Source organism: Agelaius tricolor, unplaced genomic scaffold (assembly GCF_023055355.1).
Source record: "Agelaius tricolor isolate 1412-34295 unplaced genomic scaffold, bAgeTri1.0.p SCAF_4, whole genome shotgun sequence".
Classification (NCBI taxonomy): Eukaryota; Metazoa; Chordata; class Aves; order Passeriformes; family Icteridae; genus Agelaius; species Agelaius tricolor.
In genome coordinates this window covers 16,376,083-16,396,407 of record NW_027269264.1, presented here as the reverse complement: position 1 = coordinate 16,396,407, position 20,325 = coordinate 16,376,083, and the positions used below count along the sequence as shown (strand labels likewise).

The window sequence follows — 20,325 nt, the reverse complement described above, 5'->3', positions numbered from 1 at the left end:
AGATAGGGTCTCCCTAAAATACTGGTAAAAAAAGAGGAAATGCTCTTGATCATCTTGAGATGAAATCTGGATCATTTTTCTTCCTGTATTAACTCTGAAATATGTTTTAAGTTTACAGTCAAAGCTACAGTCTACAGCTGTTGAGCAACTTGTGGGGAAGTAGTCAGTTGGCAGCTTAAATATTACAAGACAAATGTCAAGTTTTCCCCACAGCCACTGTTGAGTTTAATAGTCACAACACATTAACATTCTGTCACAACAAATTTCCTAGCCATAAGCACTAGAAAGTTCTAATAATTTAAACATTTTCTGAATAACTCTAAAAGATATATTTGTTCTATTTTTTAAACAGTCAACACTTCCTTTAGCTTTACAGTACAGCTTGTTTCAAAATTCTGAAAAATTACAGAAGAATTGTTCACATCACAGTTAATTAAAACAGACATCACTTTTCCATGGCACTTTTCTGTGGTAGTGAAACCATCAAAATGTACCTCACTATGACACTAAATTATTTCAAATCATTAGTGAAAATAAAAGGATATTACGAATGATTACTAAGTAAAAGCTAGTGATGTGCAAATCTGAAGATTGTAAAAAGAAGCTTCAAAGCAATTTCTGAAATAATGTGACTCTTGCTTAAGTCATCAAACATTTTAAAAGCCTTGTAATGCAAGAAAGCAACACTGAGCCATAAATTTCCTCACAAAACAGCTTTACCATACAGAATTTCCAATTCTGATTGTCCAAAGAAAAACAGCTTTTCATTAAGTGTGTGCTGGGCTTGGGGTGGAGTCAATTTTCTTAACAATGACTGCTGGTATGGGGCTGTGTTTTGCATTTGTGCTGAACACAGGGTTGATAATATAGAGATGACTTTGTTATTGCTGCGTAGGGCTTACACAGAGAGCCAAGGCTTATTCTACTTTTCATACTGCCATGCTAGCAAGGAAGTTAAGAGGTGTGTGGGAGTTTGGGAGGAGACACAGCCAAGACAGGTGACCCAAACTGACCAAAGGGTCCATCCACATGACATGCTCAGTATATAAAGTGAGTGAAAGAAGGAGGAAGGAGGGCACGTTTGGAGTGATGTCATTTGTGTTCCCAAGTAACTGTTACATGTGATGGGGCCCCCCTGCTGACCTGGACATGAACACCTGCCTGCCCATGGGAAGCACTGGATGAATTCCTTGTTTAGCTTTGCTTGTTTGCATAGCTTTTGCTTTCCCTATAAAACTCTTCATCTCAATTCATGACCCTTCAAATTCTCTACCCAGTCCCACTGATGAGGGAGTGAGTGGCTGCATGGGGTTTTGCTGTTGGCTGGGGTTAAAGCAAAGAAAAGTGCCAAGTGGCTATACACGGAGTTTCTTTAAAGTGATTAGTGATGATGCAAAAAAGTAGTATCCAGTAGTATCCTTTGCAGGTCTAAGTCTATGTTTTCAGGAAATATGAAACAAATTAATACCAAAGAATAGAGAACCACAATGAAGGCAAAGATACAACATTCCTTCTCCTACCCCCAATATTGAAAAAAGAAAACCAAAAACAAACCAAAGACAACATTTAAAGTAAGAAAGATTTTCTTACTAAATACTCTTGATAATGTTACAAAACCAAGACCTCTTCAGAGGCAAATTCAGTCCTGCTCTCTCAAAGTGCAATTCATTTATTAAAGGTTTTAAGGATATGGAGATGCTTAATGAGCAATATGCTGCTGAATATGAATATCAAGTATTTGAGTCAAAATAAGTAAACAGAATTTATTTTGGTTACATTTACCCTGAAACAATGTTGTAATTGAGAGCTGGGTGATCTTTTGGCACAGGAGGTACAAGAGGCTCTGGCTGCCATTCTTCAATCAACTCTTCTTTTTCCTGATCAGGAGAAAAGAAATACTGTTTGAGAAGGGATTCCCCTAGAAAATATATTATGCATTAATAAACAGTTGATAACAACTGTATTAAAAATCATGTATACTAGTACATGTCATCTTTCTGAGACACTTAAAACTGGTATTATCTCAGAATCTTTAAATGCGAGGCCCACAATTATGAAATCAGAAAGGGAATAAGATATAAAGAAACACAGACCAGATATGTCTGTGTATTAAAGATCTTACACTATAACCAAGATACTAACATGACATCCCTGCCAAATTTTAATCAATACTGTTCTATTCAATCTGTTAAATATGAAAATACTCCTCTACAGTTTATGTAACTGAATATGAATTACATAAAAATTTTATATAGATTGCCTCAATTTACATTCCCAAGTCTTCAACAGTGCTGTTTCAAGAATAATAGCATAAAAATATTTAGCAAAGTAACAAATACGTGAGAAGGATACACTGGAGAAAAACTGTCAAATGCTCAAGAAAAGGTAACAACAACTACTAAACCACATATTCTACACCTAACCATGGAGGAATACTGAGGTCACATTAATTTTCAAAGTAGTACCTGAATTCAGGTTAATCTTAGAGTGGAACCACAACCATAGCCCAAGAAAGAAAATGACATCCTCACAACATTAGTGGGCATCTCTGTACCATATTACTGTCTGTGTGGAAAATAAAAAATGAAAGACATAATTTTACACTAAGGGTGCTAATCCACCACACTGCAAGCCAGCAGCTGCTACTGTGCAGTCCTCTCCCATCCAAACAGTCCTGTTTCTTGTGCTAGCAGAAGCAGCTAAAAAAAACAGACAAAAGCCTCATTCAGATCCAGATGAAAACTAAGTCAGCAAAAGCAGGATGGGATATATACCTAAACTAGAACCCACAAGAGTCCCAATCCCAACCTAGACTAGCTGATGCTATAGGGAAAACACGCCCTGTGCTGCAGTTGTCCAGCAGTATCTTATACCTTTCCAAAAGAGCTCAAAAATACCTCCAACAATCAAAAAGCAGGACATATGCTCATGCAGCCTTCACTCTGCTCCTGCAGTAGTTGTCAAAAGGCCCCAAATCCCTAATGTATAGTGTATCTAGAATCAAGAGTTTTGCATTCATTTTGGAGCACGGAGCTGTTTGCTGGTGTTGTGTTTCATTTTGGTTTGGGGTTTTAGCAGGGGAGATTTATTGGGTTTTGTTTTAATTAGGCAGCAGAATAAATCAGGTGAGAAATGGGTGCAGCCTGCCTGTCAGTTATGGAAGAATAAATAAGAAAAGCTTTATTTGACATCAAATGCTTTAGAGGGAAAGACTTCAGGTCTTTCAGGACTACCTGGTATTTCTTCTGAAAACACAGAATACAGAACATTTTAACAGCTTTAAGGCAGAGCAGGCAACATAAAATTCATTTTCTTCAAAGAAAGCAGAATTAAAAGCGTGTAAGCATGTACTTAGCTTTTTTCATTAAAGTCAAATTTTTGAGCTAAGTGTGCAAAATATCATCAAACAGTTTAGCTGCTGAGGACACAAGCTCAATTAAAATACTTTTGTCAAAGAGTTTAGCGGAAAGAAAAAAAGTATGTATAGATGGACACTGCAACTACAATAAATTAGCACATTCCAATTACAGTTAAGATCTATGAACATAAAGATAACAAGCAATTCCTAATTAGTATTCCTATCCCCCACTCACATTCATTTCTAAGAAGTCTCTACTCTTCCCTTTAAAATCTTTGCTGCACACAAACTGAACAGCACAGGTTACAAGCCACAGATGAGACATGGCAACATCCTAATTTTTCTCTTCTACTGTATATTCTCTTAGAATATACAGGAGAAATGTAATTGTCCTTTCAAACAACACCATTTCAATAATTCTAGCTCACATTCATTCTCCTCATCCATTACACAGCATTTTGCTTTTTCATGGACATAGACAAACATTTGCATACTCACATCTTATGTCATCTGTTTCCACCAGCTCTTAGCAGAGGAGGGGACTGGAGACATTGATGATTAAAATAAGCACTGCTCTCAATCTAAACCAGCCACCCACCACTGCAGACTAGCCACTGCAAACCCTTTCCTCCTTCCATTCACCAAATACCTCACTACACTGGCCTGCCCTTCTGACTGTTCAGGGTAAACATGACCATCTTCCTCTCAACAAAAAGACATGGCAGAAGCAGACTTTCACGTAGTAACCCAACATCAGAGTACTTTTATCTTTTACCTCCTAAACAGATAAAATTTCACACCAATATTAAAAAAAAAAGTTACTTTTCAAACATAGAGAGAAACCATCTTTTTAATTCACATTGTAATGTCCTCAATATGTATTTGATTTGCATATTTCTCCTTAGTTTGTTGCACTGAAAACATTCACCTGATGAAGAGAATGAACTCAAAACTTTGTTTCCACTTTCTTGGACTGCAGTGTACATGAACTCATCCCCCAATTTTTCCTCTTGCCCTTTTATAATTACTTTTAATTTGTATAAGCAATAAATAAAATATACATAACATTATAAATTGTATATATTTTATTTTATAGCTAACACATAACAAACATGAAAATACAATCTCTAAAATGCTTATAACTATATCTTATAAATTACAATATACATACCTTTTTATACATTTAGCTTTAGGCTTTCTGGCTCTCTGAGCCCTAACCATAATGGAAGCTTGGTGCAGAGGCTGAAGTCCCCACCTCCATGGGAGTCCCGTATTAGAATCGTGTGGAGGCAACAATGTTGGTACCTTGCTGTGATCTCCTAGGCATGACTTTTCCAGCCCCAGTATCCCTTGGACTCTGAACTTTCTGGCTCTCTGAAGCCTAATCCTACATGTAGTAGAATCTTGAATTCGTTTGTGCACATTTACACATAAAAACATCTAGAATCTGTTTTTCTAAATACACACAGATACCCACAGATACATATACAATTGTTTGGGTGGTTGCATTCTACTGTGGATTTTACTTTTTAATTGCCATATACCTTGGGTACGGAAAATATTAAGGTGTAAACACATTCAACCCAAATTATTAAAAAAAGTTGCCTTGTTTACCCACATTCTTAAGAAAAGGTAGCAATTCTGTTTATGAAAATAGTTCTTAGCTAGCATTAGTGTTCTGAAATGATATCACACGTGCATAATCTACATTAATATCAAAATATTAATAAAACTTTTTATTTACTGGTCCTCAAATAAGTCTTTAATTTCACAGTATTTCTAGACTCATGTTACATAATGGGATAAACTGGCACAAATAATGGGCATGCCAGTTAGAAATTTCTTTCTTTCAAAGTATGTATGTATGCCCATACATAAGAGAAATTGTACCTACCTAGGGAGTCTCAGCTCAGAATTACTGAAAACCTTAACAAAAGCAGACTACTCCTGCTATTCCCTATAGAACAACATCTGATTAGTCTATGCTGTACCTGCAAAACAGCTCTCAAGGTCAATGTATTTCTCAGCCACATATTAAACATTTGTCTCCAATTTTCCAGCCTCCTGACCAGTATCACTCAAATAAAATGCATCCCACACTACTAATGCAATTATTAGTGGAAATTCTAAAACCAAAGAAAAAAACTATTCCTCCTATTTGCAAATGGGAAGATGTGACTCTTAGTACTTCAGAGATTTTGAGAGAAAAGCTCAGTAACATTATCATTTATTGCAGAGTGAAAGACAAACAGACCTGTAGGGCACCTTCCTTTCACACATAGCTAAATGCTGCCATGCAAACTTCTACAGCCCACTCCAGTCCTCATTGTCACTTTGTCACTCTCTATACATTTTACTTTGTGTGAAAGCCCATAAGAATCTATGTCTAGCACCCTCTGTAGCCATAGACTTATTTATGTTTCCTAAAACACTGAACTATCAGGAACTTACAGTATCAAAGAAGCACTCCATCTTTTTAGTTAAAGATTTGGGGGATAATGTCTTCTAAAAGAAGCAGTAGGAATACTTACAAACACTATTACCAAAGCATAAGAGTTGGCCAGGTGAAAGGTGATTTCTGCACTGGATTTCACAGTACTCTTGCTACACATTTAACTGAACCTAGAATCCACCTTCAGAGTGGATTTCTTCATGATTTTAGAAGCATGACTCCTAAGTGCACTAGGTTGCACAATATATAATTTCCTTCTTGTTCCCCAGGACTGACTTGTCCTAACAGATCACTAAGACGGCTGTGCAGTAATTGTATTCTTTAATATTTATTACATGGAGCCAGCTCTGCTCTGGCAGCATTCCCAACAATAACTCACAAAGAAACTTCCAGTACCATTACATGAATGGCTGGCACAAAAGTAGTGTGTGCTCTACCACCTGAGCAGGCCTGTCTCCAGTGGCTGTACCTGAGTAAGCTAGTATTTCTTTCTGGTGTGGTAAAGACCTGGACACCACAGCATGACTCAAACTAGAAGAAGACAGAAAGCAAACCAGTAGCAGTCTCCTTGCTGAACAGCTGGCATGTTTCTACATGTAGATGAACACACACACAGAAGTTTGGCTGTATGGGATCCTGTATTGTATGAACCAGACTGGACTGGGTCTGGCTGTGATGGTGGGAATTTCCTTCATAGCAGCTCACACAGTGCTGCGGCCAAAACAATGTTGGTAAAACACTAAAGTTGTATTTCTTGCTGAACAGCTTTTGCACGGTCCACACTCTCTCCCCACAGTGAATAGAGTGGTGCATGCCTGAGAGATTGTGAAAGAACAAAATCAGGCTTGTACTAATGAAAAATAGATTTCATACTGTATGATGCCACACAGCAATAAAAGGAGACGAGAGGCTTTAAGGAATTTAGTCACCTTTTGTTTGGGAACTGTCTGATATTGGTCCATCCATTGGAGGTGGTGAGTGTGACATTACTTGTCTTGTTTTCTGTCTTCTTACGCTTTCCTTTGCTTACTAAATAATTCTACATTCACTCACAAGTTTTCTTGCTTTTACTCTTCCTTTGCTCTGTGAGCAGCATTCAGGCCCACTGGGGTTAATCCACAACACAGACTAGTGCAGATTTAGTGCCAGTTAGGTGCAGATTTTTCATGACATTTAAGGAGAAAGCATGTCTCTCTCTGTGTTCACGGCTATTCCCCTACACAAAATATATGAGCTCTCTTCACAAGAATTTTCTACACTGTGGACGGAGAAATGGAATCATTCTGCGACTCTGATGTATCAGTTTGCCTAACTCCTCCAACTGTAGAAGATGTATTCACACTATTCACACTGCTGCATTTATGCTTACCTTCAGTGAACCTGTAGACAAGACTTTCCCTTCCAAATACAGTTCTTCCTAAAGCAACCACTACTTCCATCTTCAAAGATCAGTGATAGATCAGCTACTCTAACTTGCACTGTCTTCAGGGTTAGCCAGCTTGAACACAGGATCAGAACAAAGAGCATTTCACCCATGCTATTTTTTTTTTTTTTTTTTTTTTTGCCGTCAAGATAAAGGTACAAGCCAGTGGTGTCTAACAGTCAAACCCTTCACTGTAATATCGGTCACCGGCACTCTGTAACTTTTCGTGTCTGTAATCTGCAGAGTGAATCAATGTATCTAGTCTATATACAAGGTAATTCTTGATGTCCGGTTGCATTTTATTAGCATTCACATTCCTTTTCACCCTTTAAACTCAGAAAAGTTTTTATAAATCTCAACAAAATTATCACAACAATAACATATTTGCATGCTTCTCTTTTTCAGAAAGCCTGTTAACAGCTGTCCTGACAAAGAATTTTAATGGAATAATACTATTTTAATAATAATACTATGGATAAATGTCATCCTGGTAAGGTTATTTAAGCTTAAGCCATTTCCACATTTTTCCTCCTGACACCTTTCTAAACCCTTTCTTCCACTGTAGCAGACTGGCTACATGTGCAGTCTCCCAGTTGTTTACTGCCCTCAGTTAAACAGACACAGAACAATTTTCTTCCCCACACAGCACTATTAGAGATTTGTCTGCGTTCTTTCCTCAGCTTCAGCAAAATGGTCAGTCATGAATTAAGATGATGACCTGCAACTGCATGATAAAATCCAAGAAGCATATAGAGATATATGAGCCAATTTCTTACTTTGTAAGGAAAAGACAGGTTTCATCTTTTTTGGGTCACCAATTATCCAAGAGTTGCAAAGAGCCTTTTCCTGCCTTCTGCTCCAGAGAGAATGACTCTTAAAACCAAAAAAAGCATCCTCCAAAATACTAAAAATTAAAACTATCTGATGCACAAAAACTCTAGTAGATGAACTATACTAGATTCTGGATGGACAATCTGGGCCTACTTTAAGGCAGCAGCATGTCTTCCTAGATGATATGAGCACTCAGTGTTTCAACACACTGGAGCTCCCTTTGCATTCATTCCTCCTATGTCATTCTTATCAAAGATAGCAAACTTCAAGTATCCCATGATCAATTCAAACTCTTCCATGCACAAAACTGAATCAGCCATTCTTGATTCCTGCTTAGTTCACTTCCTGCCTCCAGTCGTAAAAGCATTTGGGTTGGAAAGGACATAAAGCCCATCTAGTTCCAATATCCTTGCCATTGATACGGACAATTTCCACTAGACCAGGTTGCTCAGAGCCCCATGCAATTCAGCTTTAAGCACCTTCCAAGGATAGGGCACCCAACACTTCTTTGGGCAATCTGTGCCAGTGCCTCACCAAGCCCACAGTAAAGAATTCCTTCCTAGTATCTAATCTAAACCTGCCACTTTGAAGCCATTCCCCCTTGTACTGTCATTACACACTCCTGTAAATAGTTCCCTCCATCTTTCTTGTAGGCTTCCTTCAGGAGCTGGAAGGCTGCACTTAGGTCACCCCTAAGCCTTCTCTTTTGCAGGCTAATCAATCCCAAATAATTCTCTCAGCATTTTCTCATAATAGAGGTGCTTCATCCCTCTCATCATTTTGATGGCCTCCTCTGGTCTAACTCCAACAAATCCATGTCCTCCCTGTGCTGGGACCCCAGAGCTGGATGCAGGGTTCCAGGTGGGCTCTCAGCAGAGCAGAGCAGAGGGGCAGAATCCCCTCCCTGGCCCTGCTGCCCACACTGCTTTGGATGCAGCCCAGGACACGTTTGGCTCTCTGGGCTGGGAGTGCCCATGGCTGGGTCATGTGCAGCCTCTCACCCACCAGCACTCCCAAGTCCTTCTCACAGGGCTGCTCTCCATCTGCTCACCCCCAGCCTGTGCTGATACCAGAGGTTGCTCTGACCCAGGTGCAGCACCTTGCACTTTGCCTTGTTAAACCTCATGAAACTCCCATGGACCCACTTTTTTGTCTTGTTCCCTCAAGTGTGTCAGCCATAGCACTCAGCTTGGTGTCATGTGCAAAATTGCTGAGGGTGCACTTGATCCCATCATCTAAGCCATTAATTAAGATATTAAATTAATTAAGATATTGAGATATTAAATAACGGTGATTCCAGTACAGATTCCTGAGGGACACCACCTGTCATTGATGTCCATTGGGACTCAGAGACAATGACCGCTACCCTTTGGGTGAGATGGTTGAATTGCTTTCATATCCACCTACCATCACATCCATTTCTCTCCAATTTGGAGAGAAGGATGTCAAGGGGGACCATGTCAAAGGCTTTACACAAGTCCAGGTAAATGACACCTGTCCACCTTCCCTTGTTCACCAGTGGAGTCACTCCACCACAGAAAGGCTACTAGGTTGGTCAGGCAGGACTTGCCCTTGGTGAAGCCATGCTGGCTGTCTCAATAAATACCTGGTGAAGTGTTCTCCAGAACACTCTAACCTCGTTTAATAAGTGCTCCCCAAATGAGGACACTGCCTGCAGTTTTGCTCACAATTATAGACTTGTGCCTACAGTCCTTGCATCATCCTGTTCATTGATGAATTACACTAAGCGCAAATCCTTAATGTGCATTATTAGTGAGAATAAGATCAAAAAGCATGCAAACACATGATAAAGATGGGAATTACATATACCCATAAACTTCTTTCACAAACTTTCTTTAGTATCATGAAGAAATTTCAGTATTTTATCCTATTTATAAGGGATATCACTACTCTGAGACTAGTCCAGGGACATCTTCAAAACAAACTTTATTCATTTGTGATAGTCTACAGCCAGAAGTCAAGAAGAAATTCCAGTCTTCACAAGTAGTTTTTTATTTTCTCAGGATGACATTGCAAAAGAAGAAAACTGCTGCTAAAGTAGAATTTTTGCGGAACCCACTGTAAACTCTCAGAGTTATTACTCATAGACACTACATATACAGCTTGAGCATTTTCCTACCATCTACAATTTTACAGTTCATTTTGCTTGGTGGGCATTTTTAACATAGCTCTTCCATTTTTAAAATAAAGCCCTCCATTGAGTAGAGCTTATGACAGCTTTTCATAGCTTAACAGTCATTGTCATATCAGTTTTCTTATTTCTCAGACTCTCAAACACAGTGCCGCTTTAAAAGCACAAACTGACACGTTTAAGCAACAAGCAGTTCCCAAGTCCAAAGTAAGCTTAACCTTGGAAGTGAAGAAAAAAAAGCAGGACCATTTATAATGCAGCATTGGTTCAACACCTAATACATCAATTGCTATAAACTGTTTCTCTAAAGAGAAATATTTTTTCATCATACCTTAAGTGTTAGATCAGATCGTTCTTGAAGCTTATATGTCTTGGAGAAAAGAAGCCTGATTATCCATAGTATTAGAATTCCTTCTAAAATGAGATGGTAAGCTGGAGCCTGAAAACAAAAGTACAAAAATTAGTCTAGAGAGAATTCTATTTGAAGCAGACACAACACAACCATTTTGTCCCTACTAGCATACCCAGATAAAACCCAAAGCTGATCATCAGCTGATATATTTCTAAATCAGTAAAAATTTTAACTATATGAAAGTGGAATGTTTTTGAGCTATTACTTGTAGCTATTAACTTAAGTTTGAATGGATTTAGTCTGTTGTTCATATACATAATTTGAATACCAAGAGTAAAGGCTGTTGAGACATACAGGTTGCACCAGCCAGCACCTGTGAAGACAGGCAGCCTTCAAAACAAGCAGAAGTATCCTGAGAGCCTGAAAGTCTGTGTCATCCATACAAAGCCACTTCAAATCTCCATTTTTGTAACCTACAGTCCACCAGCAGGGACAGCCAGTATTTACAAGGAAAGACAATTCTGTTCTTATAGGCAGCTTCTGCCAGTTTTACAGGCACTTTGATCAGGTTTAAAACAACTAGGTCAGCTCAAATAGTTTTGTCCTTGTGTCCTTTACTCTCTTGTGTGGACACAAAGTGTGGGAATACACAAAGCAAATCAGAGTTGATGCAAGTTAAAAGTTATCCTCTTTCGGTGCTTGGGGGACAAAAACCAGTATGCTCTGGCAGCACAGCTAGTTTGAAGTAGATGTGAAGACTGATGATGAGTTTAGTAACTCCATTTCAGAAAGGCTCCTGTCTATTATTTTTAAGAGACTAAAAGTGCACACAAACGAGCACACTCTCTCTTCAAGTCAGGGGAATTGCTCCCACACATCAACATTTTTGGAGGTATCTGACCTATCAACAAAGCAGAACTCACATCCAGAAACTAGAGTAAATTGGATGCAAGCTTTTAAAATCAGTAAAGAGTCCTATGGCATATCAAACTGCAAATAACAAATGCTACCTATTGCAGAGTACGTTTCTGTTTACCAAACATATTAAGAATACGTACACAACACGTATGACACGACATCTAAAGGACACACATTATATTCCCACTGAAGTCTCTGTGCTTTTCAGTGCTTACAATTATCCTAGATTCAGTGCACTAGAGCGTGCTACCTGCTCCATTAGCTAAGCACTTCTATATTTGGACTGCAAATCTTGCATACATTCTTTAAAAGTTACCACCCTTTGCCAAAGGAAGGGACACAAAAACACCGCCTATCATCAGGACATCCTTTTTAACATCACGAAACAAAGCCTGGGTACAAACACGCACAGCTGATGTTTTCCAGGAGGGAACTCAAGCCCAAACATTTAAACGCCGTTTCTTCCTTTGCAAACGACATTTCTAAGTTACAAACCTTGACCCCAGTAAAATCCTGTGAACCTTAAGGCTTCATGCTCTGCTACACGCCCTAAATGTCGTTTTATAAACCTGGAGAAACAAGACGTGCGTGTATATTTTCAATATACAGCCCTGTCGCACTCACACTATTCAGCGAGCGCATCCCGACCCCGCAGCACCGACCCGCACCCAGCTCGCGATTCACCACCCAGCACCGCCCACCGCCGTCGTTCCCAGGGCAACTCCGGGGACACCTCCCCGCTCCCTGCGCCCCAAGCCACCCTCAGGCCGCTCCGCTCGGGGCGCCTGCCCGGCCGCACCTCGTAGAAGGCCTGGACCATCTCCACCAGCACCCACTGCTGCCCCACGCCCGCCGCCGCCGCCATGGCCGCGCCGCCGCTTCCGCCTCTCCGCCCACGCGCGCCAGGGCGGGCCCGGCGCGGCACAGAGCGCCCCCTTGCGGGCGGCGCGGCCCCGGCTGCCCTCAGGGGAGCGGCGCCTCTGGGCTCCGTGCGCGGCCTTCCCTTGCGCGTCCCGGGCCGCCGTCGCTCCGACCTGCTGTGTCCTGTGGAGAGCTTCGTCAGGGAGCGAGGCTACACTGGGAAGATCAGAGAATCACTGGCTCTCAGAATCGGTCAGATTGGAAGGGACCACAGCCGGTCATCTGGTTCAACCTCCCTGTTCAAGCTGAGCCATCCCAGAGCATAGGGTTGTGTCCAGACAGTTCTTGGATCTCTCCAATAAGGGAGGCTCCGTAACTTCTTTGTGCAGCCTGTTCCAGTACACAGTAAAGTTTTCACGTTCAGGTGAAAATTCCTGTGCTTCAGTTTCCACCCATTGCCTCCTGTCCTGTTGCTCAGCACCTCTGAGAACAGCCTGACTCCATTCTCTGTCACCCTCTTTACTTATATACATAGATGCACCCTTCAGTGTTGACTAAACGAAATTAGCAACAAATTGGACTTGCCTAAGATAAACATGGATGTATTAATATGTACTTCCTCACCACATTTCAAGCCTGGTTGAACTTGCTGGAGTTAGCTTGGTGTTGCTTCCTCCACACACACAGGCTTCCTCAGCCCCACGCTGCCCTAGGTGGAATGGGGCAAAGGGCACATCCTGTGCTTTTGTGTCTCATCCGCAAATATTACGCTTGATGCCTCCATATCTGTAACTGGTGAATTTGTCGCTGGAAGGAACAATTGCTCAGATACTTGGCTAATGAAAGGAGCAGCAAAAGTAAAACCTGAGTATAGTGGAAATAATGGGTAAGTTCAAATAAGAGCAGAAATTACTACATTAAGAGTCTTGCCAAAGTGAGCGGCCCTAAAAGCCAAAGACTGCTGGGGAGAGATAAATGCCATGAAGAAAAAGAGTAGTGTTGAACTCTCCCCACAGATACACCTGGGTGTGGGGAGATGAGTAAGTCACTGTGTGTAGCTGTGCAGGACCTGAGTAACTGTCTAAAAGTTAGTGGAGAAGAGGGGCAACTGGAAAGAAGACTGCTTGGGAAGTGAGGTAGCTGTTAAAGGCAATGTTTGAGAGTGGTTTCTGTGGACCTGCAGAACTCTGGAGTGTCTCTGATGGTCATCTTGGACAACACAATGGAAGCATACCCCTTGGGTTTCACTCACAAGTCTTCACCGTGGTTGGGTGAGAGAAACCTGGGGCAACAGCTGATGAAATAGTTGATAGCAAAAACCTTGTGGCTGTTGTTAAGTACAGGCAAACAGTAGCTTTCAATTTTACAGTAGTGGATAGTTAAAATCAGTGAACTTCACTTTCATACTACTTGAAATGAATAGTAGTTAATCTCCCTGAGTTTCTGAACTTAATGATATACTTGTCAAATTCCAATCTCTACACAATGAAGAGAAATATATGGTTTGAATCTATCTGAAAAGTCAAGGGAGACAATAAATATGTCTTTTGGCTTTTAGCTGCATGAAGATTCTTGTCTTCACTGTTTAATACTTCTGTGGCCATTGTGTCATGCTGGAGTCTTGGACTCTTGGGAGATGGCTGCTACTACCAGCCTCAAAAAATGTGTCTGGTATGCAGCCCCAAATTGCCCCCAGAAGAGTGGGCCACATGAGTTGTCTTGGTGGGCAGCAGATTGAGTCATATCTCTGCTCTCATCAGATTCTGACTTTCAGTATTTGACATATATATGTACCATTGGGAGACTAAGAAATTGATTTGTGAAACACTGGATAAATTGTTTCCAGCATGAAATACAGTGAAGTTAATAGCACATTAACTGGTAATTCTTCTGGCAGTGGATTCAGAGTTCCTGGTCTGGATTATCATAGTGCTGGGTCACTCATAATAGTGAGCCTATCCCTATTGCTCAGCAGTTTCATTGTTTCAACACAGTGCCTCTGCTGCTAATCACTTAAGGCTGCTTTACTTCTGACAGTAATAAAGTGAGGGAGGTAAAGGGCTTAAGTCCTTCACAATGGCAGTTTATGACAGAAAGAAAGGGGAGAGGAAAAATGTCTCTGAAATTAAGGACCTGATGAAAGCTATTGAGATAGTGCCCTATAAGAATTCCTGGTCTGTATGTTTCAAATTTTGTATTCCCCCCATATTATCCATTTGCACAGTATTTCTAAACCACTCTTATCCTGGATCTTCTTCACCAACCCACTCATTTCTCACATGCTGCTTTGAATCCCCAGCTCAGTTCCCCTGGGTCAACACTGGAATTCCAGCTATCTGCTGTAGTTCTCTGGTCACTCCAGAAACTGAAAAATAGGTCTTAGTGTGGCTAAGAATTTAATTTTTTTCTGATCACAGATGTAGCCAGTGCCAGTTATTTTTCTGTCCTCTTTGCTCTAATAGTTCTTCCTCTGGCTTCTTCATTTTTGCTTTGTCAAGTATGACATACACAGTCAGAGCTTCTATTGACCTGATATCAACTGAGAAGAGGAGAATGGCATTGGGAAGTGGCACATAACTGTGAAGGCATGGTGGTACTTGCTGCCTTCTTAATTGTGTTGCTGTGTCGGACATATGTGTATGGTAGGCAGAGAAATGTGGGAACAGGTGGAAGAAGTTCCTGAGGGTCATTTACTTCTCCCCTGCCTTCTCCAACCACACACACAGAAGGGGGATGATAGTGTTGGAGATTAAGGACATAAAGGGAGTGTTTGCTGCTATTCTGACACATTCTAGGTGATGAAAGCTTAGTTTAGATTATTGTGGTTTTAGTGTGCCTAGTTGTAACATGCTGACTTTGTGACTACCCTGAAAAAATTATAAAAAAAATAAAAAGAAAGTGTTGGGAAAGCAACCCAAAATGGCAAGGGGAATAGCAGGGTAATACTAGTTAGTCTTTTTTAGTCTTTGAAACTTGATGCTCCACTGAGATGATGCTGGCAGCAAGCACAGAAAACTTTCAAAGTCAGTTGAAAGCTGTCGGTTGAGCCAGAAACTGTCCCAACTCCTAGTGGGAAGTTCAAAGATGTTGCAAGAGTACTGTGCAAGTGCCAAGAAGAACTGGAACATCAGGTTCTGTCATTTACCCAATATGTGGAGGAGCAATTGTGCACAAGGCAAGCAGAGCACAGGATAAACTTTGTGTTATCTAAATCTATTGCATCTTGGAAGTGTGCTTAATCCAAGTTCTATAGTGAATTAGCTCTGAATTAATTATTAAATTAGAAAGCAGAAACCTGTCTCAGGTCTGCATGGGAAACATCTGGAGGTCTCAACCTTTAACACAAGATGTGTGTAAGAATAAGAGCACCTAATGGTCAAAGCACTGGTGCATTCTAGCTGTTCTCAAGTCTTTCATGGCACCTTGAACCACTGTAGTGACTAAGTGGCATAAAGTGGAACTGCTGTAATGTTTTCCTGGCATACCATAAGGACCAAACTTAACCTCAACTGTTTTGACTTAATGACTACTGGAACTATGTAAGAATGACTAGAATCTTCCTTTTAAAGTATATTAGCCAAAGGTGGACCTTTGCAATAAAAAGCTCACTTGTTAGAGAGATGGATATAGGCATAGCAGTCTGCCTCTATACCTCTTCTCAATGCTTGTTCTCCATGTGGGCTTGGCAGCACTGGACTAAGCATTGAAATGTCCAGTACATGGTTGAACTAACCATCCTAAAATGGAATTTACACTAGGTAGGCCTAGTTCTGTGATAACTAAAAAAAACTTGTGTTAGGAATTTGTAAGAGCTGTGGGGACCACTGACAGAATATACACGATTTAAATGAGAATGTTTGCCTTGCAGAGAACCAGTTACCATATGTGGTGTTGCAGTATTTCTGTTGCAGAATTAGATTTTCTGTCCTGTGTAGTTAGATTTCACATATCTCTCATTCAAAACTTCAGACATATTCAGATTGGTATTTGCAGCCAGAACTTCCACCTGGGTTGGTTGTCCCTCCTGCAGAACACACTAGATGTGTGACTCATTTGTTTTTCTCTCTCACCTCAATATGTAACTGAACTGCTGCCCACTCTCTACTTCAAAACCTTAGTCCAAACAGCACATTTTTTACTTTAAATTGTGCAGTCTAATCTCTTATATTTTAGAAACATAAGCGTTGTATAAATAGAACATTTCAAATTTGTGTTCTCTTCTTATCCCACTTTTGGTTATACTGAATTGACTAATTGCTGTTTTTCTTAGCACATTTGAATTAGAAATATAGCAGACATTATAAGCAGACTTGTACTCAAAATCATTTTGATGGAGTTAAAACAGGTTGACCATAATGAAGTTAAGATCACCACAGCAAGAGTAATTCAGCCAAAATAAATAATGCAGCATGTTTTGAAGTGATGTCAATCTCATCACATACAAAATGTCCAAACTGACTAGATTCAATATGCAGAGTGATGAGTAATAACATCATGTGTCTGCATGAGACTGGGGTTTTCTAGGCTGAAAAGTAATTTTCATATGCTATTTCTAAGTGGTATAATGGACTAATCAGATATGAATTTTGGGTAACACATGCAAGATGCACTCTAGGGAAGGTAGAGCTTGAGACCTGCAAGATGAGAAATAAAACCACAGCTGGCACAAATTCTAACTGTCAGTAGGGTGTCCAACAGAAGCTCATGAGGTTTGGCTCCAAAAGTTCATATTCTACATATCTTTTAGCCATTGTCATGCAGGCCTCTTCTCGTAAGAATGAAACTGGAAGAGAAGCAAAGGGATATCAATCCTGTGTCAATTACATTTATTTACCCAAAGAATTTGACTCCAGCCTCATACAAAGTGTCTTAGAAACTCTCTTGTCATCAGTGTTTTCCATACTTACTGTTTTGATGTAGAAATTTCAAAGGAGTATTTCATCTGCTGGTGCTCTGACTAGGTAAAAGCCATGTGCTAATGGAACCCAAATAGACCTTTAGCCTCTGTGTGTTTACATGAAGGTCACGCTGGTTTGTACAAACCCCTCTACTTTTGCAGCACTGCTATCCACTTGTTGTCTTGTATAAAAGTGGAGTCTCCAATGACTTCTTCTGCAACAACAAACACTGGAACCATTACTTGAAGATTTTTATGGGGCATAGAGCCTGTAATCTCTGTACTGAGAAACATGAAAATGTGATGCATGCAGTCTTCACATAGTTGCAGCTAGATGCCTCAGAGAAGAATACACTAAAAATAAGGTGAGATGAAGTGAGAATTTGGTTGTTGTTGTCAGATACAGGTATCTTTTGAAGCAAGATAATTATTTTTTTTCAAAAATGCTGCAGTGTGTATTGTAGATTTTGTTTGCAAATAATAGGAAGATGAATAGTCAACTGCACAATCATATTATTATAGGTAACTACAGTTCCAAGAGAACTTAGAGAGTCTGTGAAAGGTGGTATCCATATCAGAGACAAGCTCTTTCCTGTACTCGACTGTGATTGCAAGATTGTAAATGTTCCCTAAAATTAGCTTTTGAGTGTGGTTCAGATGTAGCAAATCTCGTGGGAACTGTGTGTGGATTTAAAGCTTAATTTTTAAGATTAAAGTGGTGATTTTGTCCTCTTGATACACAGAAATGCAATACATTCCTATCTTCCAGAACTAGTCTTAGTGAATTGGTTTGGCTCAGGAACCACAGACATGCATGTTAAATTCATTCAGTAAGCTGATCATATTTAAATATTAACAACAGATTTAGTCTTCTCATTCTGCCACAGTTAGTTGACAGCAAATCTTTGTGATGAAAAATAGATAAAGAACTATTGAACTTCTTGAGGCCTAGAATATTGCAGAACTCAGATAAAAACCAGGATGAAATTGTGCTCTGTGCAGTGACTATTTTTGTCTGCCTTGGGAAAAAATAGAAAGATAGCAGATGGTTGCAGATTTTGCTAAAAGCAAAATCAGCTTTTGGTCATACCTTCATTGTGGTTCACATGGCTCAATAACTGGTAGATTCTTACATCCATGTAACACTGCAGGGCATTGAAGCATTTTAGAATCCCATTCTCTCTTAACCACCTCAGTCTAAATGTTTGTTTCAAGTTAAGCACTGAAGCAAACTGTAAATCTTCACAAACCATTTCCTGGAGCTTTGAGAGTAGACAAAGCTGTCTATGATGACATAATCTTTTTCTCCATAATGACTGGGTTTTGCCACTGAAGTAGGCAGAATAATGTGCTCTCAGTAACACCATTGTGCTGATTAAAGCAAGCATTGATTACTAATGGTGGGACTACAAATGGTGGGACTTTTGTCTTTGTGTCTTCTTCAGTTCAGCTCCTTTACTGTTTAGGTGGCTCTGTATTTTAATGGTAAAATTGCTGTCTGCAGTGTGTCTTACTAGCATACTTGATTTTAGAAATAACAGCATTCAGGTGATGTTATCAGAGTAGAGAGAAGTTAGAAAAATCATGGAAACTTCAACTTTTTAATGCACAGTGTTCACCACAGAGTTTGCTTCCCTGAAGGTACATATATAAAAATGCCTGTGGAAGAGGCAACTAAATTTTATCCATAAAAATACAAAGTATTCCTTTGCCAGATCATCATTCTTGCCAATATACTGAATCACAGAAAAGCACTGTATTGTTTGCAGGTCCATGTAATGCATACCAGAGCACTAGTTGAAATTCTTTGTGGTTATAGGTAAAACATGTGTGCGTGTGTTGGCAGAGTTAGTCTAGTCTGACAGGCAACACCTTGCATATATTTGTTACTCAGAGAGTTGCCACATCTAGAAATTCAGACCAGATGTGGCTAAAAACATTTTTTAATTGATAAACCAATGTCCTTTCAAGCATTGAAATTATTACCTGGCTTTTAAATCATATGATTTTACCTGAGCAAGGCCTGAGTAAAAGCACAGTTCTGCATTCAACTGCTGTTTCATAGCAAATTAGTGGAATACAATCTCTGTTCTCCATAGTCACCCCAGGTATTTCACAAAACTAAGTAACTGTAAGCTGTCAACATCTAAAAGATAAAATAAACTAGAGAAAATTATAATGGTGGGGAATAAAGTGACTGAGAACTCCTCCAAAGACTTTCCAAATGTAGAGTAATTTGTTGAAATATAGCTTTAAGAGAGACCTGAACAGGGTATTGAGACAACAATGAAGTCCTTGTAAATGGGTGAATGTTGGTGCCCTTATAAGATAGAGTCTTACCTTTCTGACACCTCTGAAAACCTAAGTCTGCTGAAATCAAAGAAGAATATCTTGTTTTTTGAAGCTTTTCAGAATTTCAAAGTGCACCACAAAACAGTGGGTTTACAGCTTCATTTCTGTAAGATATTTGGAAAACAGTTTGCTGTATGTAATTATTTATACCAGTAGCTGAAGCTAGTAAACAGTTTCAAGTGAAAAAAATTGTCACAACATAGCTTGTGCTCCATCTGAATATTCTCCTAATTATTCCTGAATTACCCTGACAGATTTTCCCCCTTCTCTTGAAGAAAATGGCTTCAATTTTGCTGTTCTAATGGTAGGATATTTTCAATATAAATTCCCATTTATACCATTGTTTCACTTTAAAATTCACATTAAAAATAGGACTGCTGATGTCTTAGAGTAGTGTTCTGAGGAACACAGTGGACTGGAGCTCACCTAGCTTGTGTCTTTTTGGTTTTGAAAACAAGCAAGCTGATTTTCAGTTGCTAATTCTTCTTTGCAAATTTTATTTCTATACTGCTGAATTAGATTCTGAGTGATTATTTTAAAAGACAACAGTAGTCTTAATTAATATGTAAGATGAAAAAGCAGCTTATAAGCAGTTGGTCTTTGCTTAAACATAGTAAATGGAACAACTCCAGATATAATGATTGATTTTTCCAGAAGACAGGAAAGGACAAACATGTTCATTCTCAGGCAGTTCACAAGTGGAAAAGAGCGTGAGATGAGAGCTTACTT

At 39.7% G+C, this 20,325-nt stretch overlaps 1 protein-coding gene across 2 annotated transcripts in view; it reads right to left on the bottom strand.

Annotated features, from left to right (window-relative positions):
• Positions 1–12,392, bottom strand: part of SPTLC1 (serine palmitoyltransferase long chain base subunit 1) — a 34,854-nt gene extending 22,462 nt beyond the window's left edge. The window contains exons 1-3 of one of the 2 annotated variants that reach the window (XM_071424733.1): positions 12,286–12,392; positions 10,548–10,655; positions 1,783–1,877 (exon numbers count right to left, since the gene is read on the bottom strand). In XM_071424733.1, coding sequence (XP_071280834.1) covers positions 1,783–1,877; positions 10,548–10,655; positions 12,286–12,351 — 269 coding nt within the window. In that variant the 5' untranslated portion in view covers positions 12,352–12,392. Of the gene's footprint in view, positions 1–1,782; positions 1,878–10,547; positions 10,656–11,981; positions 12,001–12,285 lie in introns of those variants that run through there. The other variant, XM_071424734.1, reaches the window with a different exon arrangement.
• Positions 12,393–20,325: the final 7,933 nt, after the last annotated feature.